General features: G+C 36.2%; 4 protein-coding genes across 4 annotated transcripts; 2 read left to right on the plus strand and 2 right to left on the minus strand.

The window, feature by feature from the left end:
- The first annotated feature begins 968 nt into the window (after positions 1 to 968).
- LOC145906324 (3-oxo-5-alpha-steroid 4-dehydrogenase 1-like) lies at positions 969 to 2,787 on the plus strand. Its single transcript, XM_082993742.1, has 3 exons — positions 969 to 1,192; positions 1,539 to 1,751; positions 2,016 to 2,787. The coding sequence occupies exons 1-3, from the start codon at positions 986 to 988 to the stop codon at positions 2,400 to 2,402; spliced, it is 807 nt and encodes a 268-aa protein (XP_082849868.1). The 5' UTR covers positions 969 to 985; the 3' UTR covers positions 2,403 to 2,787.
- A 1,126-nt stretch (positions 2,788 to 3,913) lies between these two features.
- On the plus strand, positions 3,914 to 4,850 carry LOC145906788 (protein kish-A-like). Its single transcript, XM_082994238.1, has 3 exons — positions 3,914 to 3,997; positions 4,059 to 4,203; positions 4,660 to 4,850. The coding sequence occupies exons 1-3, from the start codon at positions 3,995 to 3,997 to the stop codon at positions 4,725 to 4,727; spliced, it is 216 nt and encodes a 71-aa protein (XP_082850364.1). The 5' UTR covers positions 3,914 to 3,994; the 3' UTR covers positions 4,728 to 4,850.
- Positions 4,851 to 4,963: 113 nt separating this feature from the next.
- Positions 4,964 to 7,430, minus strand: LOC145906787 (proteasome subunit alpha type-7-like). The gene is made up of 6 exons (XM_082994237.1): positions 7,294 to 7,430; positions 7,031 to 7,157; positions 6,736 to 6,860; positions 6,229 to 6,351; positions 5,671 to 5,853; positions 4,964 to 5,278 (listed from the first exon to the last, which is right to left on the minus strand). Exons 1-6 carry the CDS (start codon positions 7,390 to 7,392, stop codon positions 5,180 to 5,182), a joined length of 756 nt encoding a protein of 251 aa, XP_082850363.1. The 5' UTR covers positions 7,393 to 7,430; the 3' UTR covers positions 4,964 to 5,179.
- On the minus strand, positions 7,430 to 8,600 carry LOC145906786 (cytochrome c oxidase assembly protein COX18, mitochondrial-like). Its single transcript, XM_082994236.1, has one exon. The coding sequence runs from the start codon at positions 8,489 to 8,491 to the stop codon at positions 7,436 to 7,438; it is 1,056 nt and encodes a 351-aa protein (XP_082850362.1). The 5' UTR covers positions 8,492 to 8,600; the 3' UTR covers positions 7,430 to 7,435.
- Positions 8,601 to 9,681: the final 1,081 nt, after the last annotated feature.

The following is a 9,681-nucleotide window of genomic DNA, read 5'->3' on the forward strand; positions in this document are numbered from 1 at the left end:
AGCAACTCAATAGATCAAAACTCATAGAAATTGTACTTATATTCATGACATGTAATTAACATTAATGAATATGTATAGCGGTATTAAATATAACCAAAATTCTATGATCAAAAAACAAATAATTTTTTATAACCACATAAAAATAATTGATGAAAAAAAGCGGCTGAATTAACTTGATTAAAAAAGTGTGCAAGGAAATGCAAATAATGTATTTGAATTTAATACAAAATACACAAACATATTTAAATCAGAATATGTAATACGGAAAAACGGAAGTTTAAAAAACCATGACCTTTGACCACCTCTGTATGTTATCACGTGGTTTCTGAATCAGAAGCGGGTTTCGTGTTTTGTCCTTGGAACAATCAAGCGAGTTGCTATTCGAAAATGTTGGAAGTCGGTGTGATAACGTTGCTGAAGTATTATGTTTTGTGTTTTAAACAAACACTATGTGTTTGACGATCGTGCAATGTGTTAATAGATTATCAATGATTTGTAATTTGCAAACAGGATTTTTTTTCCGCGAACGATATCAAATCATCAGCTCGTTTTACGTAGATTCCCGATAAAATGTATGTGGAAGGATCTCGGCATTCCTCCACTTCACTCACATTTGTGAAGTTGGGTGCAATCCATATGCAAGTCCAATGCCTGCTTTTGTGGAATATGTTTGTTTATTATTATATAGACTCGAATTTCATGTAAACCTTCTATTCCGAATTTAAAACCAGTCTACACACTGCACCTTATTGTGTATAAATTTACTTGTAGCATCAAAGTGTTAAGTGGAACTAAAAGTGCCAACAAATTATCACTTATGCTGTGTGGGCAAATTAAACTTAAACTACAGTGTTGAGTGGTTTGCTTGGCACAGTAGCATTGCAAGAGGTGGGAAATTTTAAAGCTTTGATTAGAAAATAAAAAATAAAATAACGAAACAAAATTATTTTTCTCTTTTGCTATTTGCTAGTAGGCTTTCAGCACTATGCCAAGTTACTTGTTTAACTTTTACAACATCTTGATAAGTGGTGATGATGAACTGGCCAGAATTAACCTAATGGCTGGAATTTTGATTGGCATTTCACCAATTATCCATCTGATACTCATGTCTGGTATCAATGCACCTTATGGAAGATACACGTCAGATAGTTGGGGCATTCTACTGGATGCAAGATTAATTTGGTTCCTACAGGTAAATATTGTGTGCTTAAATTCCATGTAAGGTATTTATAAGGAGCTTTGTTCTGTTGTGTTTTTGTATCACTGTTGGCCTGTAAGGAAAGAATAGCAGCCTCAATAACTACATTTTTTTTAATGCCCCTGTCATTTGTTAATAATTTGAAGCAAATTAACACTTTTGTTAGGTTTCTGCAGCAGACCAAAAGTTATTTTAGTATTTTCTTGTGTGCTGTTGAAAATATGTGTAAAATAACCAACAACTTGCATTTTGAGTAGAAAATCTGATGTGTGATATGATGTTTAGAAGCAAATAGTAGTCATGAAATGCACATATCCAATTCCTAAATGTTTGTTTGAAGGAACTGCCCTCGTTCGTGATCCCAGTTTTTATGTTTCTTACGAACGAAAGATCCGACCTCTCTCTCCCCTCTACCATCCTCCTCAGTATCTTCATCGTGCATTATTTCAATCGGACGTTTGTGTATTCCTTCTCGATCAGAGGGGGAAAACCAACTCCACTTTCAATCTTCTTCATGGCTCTCTTCTTCTGTGTATGCAACGGATACATGCAGGTAAACATTCACTTGGTTGTTTATGGCCTGTGTTATAGTAACATTATTACATGTAAGCATTGAAACGTTCGTATCCAGGTTGAAATATATTAATTAAGTAATATTATGACCAATCAATTTTAAGTGTTTTTTAGTCACTAGTTAAAAATCTGTAGTTAAAAGTAAGCAATTGGTGGATTGAATAATTTACATTTTCTCCATTGTTCCATATTTTGCTCGTTCACCTCAAAAGTTATCGTTTGCATTACAAATAATGTTTTCCAGTCTTCATACCTTCTCCATTTCTCCGACTACAAACCAGAGTACATACTGGAGTGGAACTTTGTTATCGGAATGGCAATTTTTGCATTTGGATTTTATGTGAATACAACCTCCGACCAGATATTGAGGAACCTTCGGAAACCTGGTGAAGTGGGGTACAAAATACCTCGGGGTGGAATGTTTGAGTACGTCGCAGCGGCAAACTTATGGGGAGAAGCTGTAGAGTGGTGTGGTTGGGCGTTGGCTGGTTGGTCACTACAAGGGTTTGCTTACGCTGTTTTTGCAGTTTTGTATCTTTCCGCGCGAAGTTACAACCACCATGTTTGGTATTTAAAGAAGTTTGACGATTACCCAAAGAATCGCAAAATATTTATTCCATTCATTGCATGAGTGATGTATGTTTTTTCAACACGTTTTCCTGAGTGGTTATTTCATGTTAATGCTGCTATAATGGTTGTTTTAATTGTGTTTTTAATTATGCTTAAGTTATTGACTTGTGCTGCTGTCCTTGACTGATTTTTGTTCAAATTGTTTGGATAAATGTTTGTTCCCTTAACAGATTTTCAATTTGGAACTTCTAGATTATTAAAATCACTGTGAAATAAAAAATATTTTTTTGCCAGCAGTTACGTATATTCGTGAGTGCAAAATTCTGTCGTATGTGTTTGTGTGTTTGTGTGAAACAGTACAAAATACAGTGACTGTTGCTGTCAGACGTAGTAAATTTAAAAGAGCTGTCAGTTGATTCTATTGTGACGACGTATCCATCCGGCGAGACTTCAGGGTTTTGGAACGCAAAAAACACCAAAAACTCGTCACGTGACCAGGTGTGCAATAGGTTTGTAGTCGCTGGAAAGTACACACATTGTCCCTTGTCATTCACACAATGGTTGTTCTTGTGAATGTGGAGCGTCTCTAGGAATAGACGTTTTGTGTGGTCCTCCTCCATCTCTAGGACTCGGACCTCGTCAAAGTTAACTCGGTGACTGAGTGTGGCAGCGTTAGTGATGTGTTGCACCGGATCAGGGTACCCGGACCCGGCCGGATATATTGACCAATTTTTAATACCCGGAACCGGCCGGATAATACACTTAATTTTACCGGGTAGTTGGGAAAGCATTTTTGTCCTAAAAACGGACACTTTTTGCAAATTACTCGTTTTTGGGACCCAGTCTGTGATACTCGCCGACTTCCGATTTTCTGTTGTTTGTTATCAAGGTTTTTCGTGACGTGTTATACCATATTACTAAATGCCCACGTTTATTTGTTTCACTAATGATAAACATAGCATTCTGTTTGGCAATCAAACAGTTTTGCCATGCCGATAAAATACACGAATCGGTGTTAACTAACTGCCGGATCCAAATTATCCGGCCGGATTTGATTGAAAGCTATCCCGATCCGGCCGGGCCGGATAATTTGGATCTGGGAACATCACTAGGCAGCGAGTCATTCAACCCCAAATTTGACCTTACTGAATCACCGGTTTGAAATCATACAAGAAGTATAATGTGGATTTGCGAGGACCAGTTTTGGCGATCACGTAAAATTATAAGTGGAACCCGGCCTTCACAAACGAAAAAGAAATCCCCATTGCTGTTCTCTAAACCTCATGTGCCCTGGTGCGCCAAACCGTTTGAACCCTCTCGTGGATCCTGCTAGGGCTGTCTTTACGTTTGACGGATTGTTAGATCATTTTTAACTCTTGTACATTTAAATTTTGGTCTGCTACTGGTTATTTAATAAATTGCTTCGAAACATCAAGTTTTGATAAATTGCAGCATAGAACACTAAAACAAATAGAATGCTGCTTTAGTATTCTATGATTGCAGTTTATTAACTGAAAATTACCACCGATTACTAAAATCTGGGGAACCACCAGGTACTTACGTGTCGCCTATTTGGAATTTTGTTTGAAGCGAAATTTGTGGTTTGATCGTTTACTGTGGAAGTTTAACAAACCTGCAAGAAGAACCACAACCATGGTAAGGCAATAGGTCGGTTATAACAACATTGTAATGTTTTTTTTAATCAAATTAATTACAGGTAGCGATATTCAACTTCCAAAGCATGCTAGCAGTCGTGTTGTTGTCCATATGTACATGTGCTTACGTTCGGGCGATGGCGCCGAGCTTGCTTGACAAAAACAAGACTGGGTTTTTGGGAATATTTTGGAAGTTTGCAAGAATTGGTAAGATCACTTTTGTTGCTGTATTGTTGGAACATTTATGCACAAAATTGTGAGTTTCCAATTGTCCAAACGCTTCCTTACAAAACCGGACAGATTTTTGCGAATAAGTGTTATTTATTTCTGTTTGTGATTCACAAGCTCTCCTAGCAAAAACTTTATACTTGATCAAACTTTTGTCTGTTATATAATTGACATACATTAGGACATAGTGGACAAGTCTTGCACAATTTGTACTTAATAAAGCCATATTTTAAAATTACAACCTAGTTTGTTGCATATTGAAGTATCTATGCAAGTCAACTTCATTGAAAAATATTGTAAATTGAAAGTTTGCAGGCACAAACCTAAAATAAGTTCATACAATGAAGCGTTATTGAAGCTTTTCAAATAAATAGATTAAAAAATAGGCTCCTGTGCCCCTCCCATTGAACTAACGCCACCTTGTTTTTGTTGCAGGTGAAAGGTTAAGTCCCTACGTAGCAATCTGTTGCCTAGCGATGGGACTAAGTGTTCTCTTCTGGTGACAAAAAATTTTTAAATTTACAAAATCCATCGAAGTTTTTAATATGATGGAAGGTAAATGTTATTTTTGCGCGCTGTGATAAAGGTTTGCAAATCCTTTATGCACAAACATGTTATTTAAGTTGGGTTGTTTTGCTGATTATTGATTCAGAATATTCATCGTTAGGATTTTTTGGTTCTCTGTGAAATATATTTTATGTCATTGGAACGTTAAATTATAACAAACTTTGTGATGATCAACGGAAACATGTTTGATTTTATTCTCATTCACAGCAATAAATGCTTCAATGCAAATCACCCAAACGTTTTCAACGACAAACAATGGTGCAGTTAGCAGCACAAAACTGTATCAGTTCCTAAATGTGGAGAGGAAATTAACAGAAAACTTTGTCATCAGAAAGTGGTTCTGCTTAACAACAGATGTGAACTTTGGACAATATTTAAAGTTTAAGTTTTAGGAACTTTTTCCCTTCTTCTGTTTCTTCTCAGCTTCTTCCTGTTTCTGCTTCTCAATTTCAGTCACCATTTTTTCCACTTCATCAGCATTCAACATCTGCTCACACAAATGCTGTTATTAAAGTATGCAAAATGTTTTTTCTAAATGAGTAAAAAAGTCCCAGGTTTTTTTCTTCAAGGAAATTACGGCCAATGTAAATGCATCGTGCAAGTACACCTAGTAATGCTTTGAGATCTCAATAGCTGAAAATATGCAACAGGATGTACATTGCCACATAAAACTCCAGAGATATCGCTCATTGATTTGTAACAATGGATTTTGTTATTGCGTTTTGACAATTGCTGATTATACGTGGTAAACGTCCGACATTTGAAACTTAAGTCTCACTGAAGGAGATGAAATCAATTGAAAGTGGTCGCAAGCAAAAAGTTTGGGAAGCCTTACTTTGAACTATGACACTACGTGTTAAGTTATATTTATATATTTACCTTTAAAGGTTGATTTCTTCTCATGATGGCAATCTCCATACTTTTACTTCCTGATTGAACGACTTCCAACAAAGCCTTCACGGCAAGTTTGATCGTTTTCTCTTCGCTCGCTGCAACGTCAGCATTGTAATTTTCTTCAAGGAACTCCCTCACAGTTTTAGCACTTCGACCGATAGCATTTGCCTGCACACACATTGTGATGCATGAGTACGTGTTTAAAATGGAAAAATAAAATTTAACCAATTATAATTGGTATAAATACCACATAATTGCCCCTTGCTAAATTATTGTCATACAAAAAGCCAAACAATACCAAAATGTGTTGCTAGAAAATAACGGAAGTTACTTTTTGTTAAATTCCTTCAATTTTTTCCCAAGCAATCCAAAACCAAGCTGGATTAAAATCAATGCAAAGTATAATGAATAGAAAGAAAACTAACTTTACTAAACTAACATAAACTATTTGTTTTAGATTAAATATTATTGCACGTGGTAACATAGTTTTCCAAAATCCCACAATGTTAATTTGGGTTATTTACAAATTAATTTTTAACCTACTTTCCATGCATGGTAAGTTCCAGAGGGATCAGTTTGATACAAATTGGGAGTTCCATCGTAATCAAAACCCATAATGAGAGCAGAGAGACCGAAAGGACGTCGACCATTGCTTTGGGTGTATCTCTACATTACAAATATCAAACGTCAACAACGCCAGCTATAAACGTTCAACACACCAGCAGATTTTACCATATTTATAAAACAAATTTAAGTACAACTACATGTACAACATGCATAAAAGAAATGCCTGGTAGCGTTAAATTAGACCAGCTTGGTTAAATTAGACCAGCTGTTTGTGTTTTAAACACCCATTAACAATAATAAACAAAATTCCATCAACTTGACAAACAAGCTGATCTACAAAGCAGATAACAATGACCTGTATTTAAACATAAACTGGGCAATGCCGTTTATCCCGATATAAGTTGGCAGTGAAATATTTAATAAACTCTGTATTGTAGAGCATTTGTGTCAGCATCAGAAATTCATGTTCAAACCTACACCAACCTGTTTAACAGTTGCAATATATCTAGTAATATATTCTATGGTGACGGGATCCTCAACAGTAAGACGATGACTTTGACATTCTATTCTTGCTTTGTTCACAATGATTCGTGCATCTGCTGTTAAACCTTTAACAAAAGCATTAAGTTTGAACTAAATGCATTAGCAATCAAAATATTGGTGAAATGGGTTTGATGGCAAAGTTCCAACACAAACTTCTAATGTCTAGGCAATTTCCAGTAAAAACTACTGCATTTATAGAAAGTTTACAATATCAATATATTGGATTTAAACTCACCAGCAAATGCCATACACACATGATCATCGATCGTGCAGATCTTTCTCACTGTTCTTTCCTCCTGTAACTTAGCAACCGACTTTTTTTCAACGCCAAGTACCACAATATTGTCCCCGCGGACACCAACCTGTTTGCATCAAAACATTACTCACTAAATCCTAAAAAATGCGAAAGAATGAATTTGAAATACTTCACACAAACACCACATGTTGGCCAATTAAAATTGTTGTCAGTCCAATAAGCTCACAATAAACTTTACTCACAGCAGTTGAACCTTTCTTCACAGCTTCTTGAGCGTACTCAACTTGAAACAAATGTCCGTCAGGTGAAAATACAGTGATGGCTCGATCATATCTTGACATCTTGCCTAACTCTTATTCAAATTATTTTTACCTGTAAACAAAACTACTTTTTTGTAAAATTGAACCGACTCAAAATATCTCGATACGGGGATTTCGACTCATTTTTCAAAATAGGAATTTTAAAAAATTGTTTTACTTTAGGAGATCTTAAGAATAGTGCTTGCACTACTCCATATAAACTTGAATAAACCCAGTATAAAACTACACCAGAGGGCAGTTGACAAGCGACAGGAAGCAAAACTATCGACAAGCCTCGGACGCTGTAAACCAGGTATTTATAAAAGCCCTGCAATGGAGTTTTTCCATCGCCACGGTAAACTTCAATAACAGACAAATTTGCCAAACAAAAAATTACAGGCAGAATAAAATAAGGGTCCGGTGCCAACAAGTTGGTGAACCACAAACAACCTTCATGCAAAAGTTGGTCAGCAATGGCCAACTTTTCTATGCTGGGTTGAGTTAAGGTTGGTAAGCTCATTGTTAGGTCTCTCAGTGCAACTGACAATGATACCCACAAAGGTATTTGGACCCAGGGTAATAGAAAGCGACGAAATACACCCGGAACTTTGTGCTTTTCAAAAATATTTTTCTGATGACGTTTAATGTTCGATCGATACTGCAAGTTCGCCATCTCATCTGACCATTCATATTCATCTTTTGCTACTTTTACTTCTGCTTTAAGTTCCTTGTCGACCTTTTTAAGCAAGGGCATTATTCGTTGGAATTTACCCATACTTTGCAGTTGTACGATCATCAACGGAGTCATGACCAAACTTCTCATTGCAAATGTACAAATCAAAATCGACAGCCACCAGGGGGATCCAGTGACATCATGAACCGTTGTTAAATATTCTTCAACAGTTTTTATCCAGCTTGTATCAACTAATTCGTGATAGATGCTTTCAACTTTGCTTGGTTCTGCATATTTCCCATAATCTGAGCCAACATTTCCACCATAGCACCTTACGGCGGTGTTGGACGGATGGAAAGGATTTGTTGATGAAGTTTTGATTAAATTAGCAGCACTTTTATCACAACATGCGATAATGTTATATACATTAAACACTGAAGTTTGTCGGTTGCACAGAATACGAATCATCACGTCAAGAGATTTTTGCGGCACCCAAGCATCGTTGCATTGTCACTGCAAAAACTTAAGTTCGACCTCATTTAGAATAAATACAATTTGCAATTTCATTCACGTTCCTAAGGTTTCATTCATGCGTGACGATTTATCAAATCCATGTTGTCATGATATTTTTAATCCAGGTCTTCACAGTTCAAAACAAAAATTGTGAATTTCGACAATTTGCGTGAAACGCGTTTTCTGATCAAATCTAGTTTTACCTCCATTGCAAAAAATCATAAGTGAAAAAGTTGAGAAACATGGCACAAAATTCCAACGTGGAAATCGAATTTCTTGTTGGTAAAGGAGTTGGGAATAACATTTTTTAGATTCAGGTAAAAATGTTTTTTTACAATCTGAATTCTGAAACAGTATTCTATGCTAAAACAAAAAATATTTCTAATGGAAAATAAAATAAATCAAAACAAAAGTATCTTTTTCAACAGGAAACATATAAGTTAGTAAAAACTACATCGACAGAAGAGTCTCTTTGTTCGCTGCAACATTTGTAATAGAATAGCAACACATTGGTTTGAATTTGGAAGGTATCATTCACAAATCTGTCAACAACCTTTTACTATAAGGCAAACTTTCAAATAAAAGGATTTTTAGATTACGTGAACAGCATGGAAAAAAATCAACCGACTGCAACTTAAAACGTACATTCGTATCTCATATTTTTAGTTCGCTGCCATGTCTGACATGAAACAAAACGCTTCTTGAAATAAAAGGTATGAAGTAATAAGGTCACCTAAAACGCAGTAATGTTCCATGCAATCGACCCTCTGCGCAGGTCGTTTGGCGAATCGAGATCATCAGGTTTACAGGCTTCGTGGCCCCGACATTGCATCCTACTTAGATTAGCCACTTTTTCCCGACAAGTCGGAGCGAGATTTGAAAGTTCAAGCTCCTGGTGAGGCTTGAAGTCACAAATGCAAAAAAAAACACCGAATCTCGAGCGTTTTAGCTGCAAGCTCAAAAGAGAGAACACGAAATACTATACGTTTGTTCTCTTAATGTCTGACTTTGTCACTTAAATCAGCAAACTATTTATCAATGGAAGAGTTGCAACACTCAAAGCACGCACGCCACTCAAACGGATGACCAACCGCGACCCAAATAAAAAAAACGAAACGAATAGAGAGCACGTTGCAGTATCGGGC

This window comes from Ascidia mentula, chromosome 6 (assembly GCF_947561715.1).
Source record: "Ascidia mentula chromosome 6, kaAscMent1.1, whole genome shotgun sequence".
Taxonomy (NCBI): domain Eukaryota; kingdom Metazoa; phylum Chordata; class Ascidiacea; order Phlebobranchia; family Ascidiidae; genus Ascidia; species Ascidia mentula.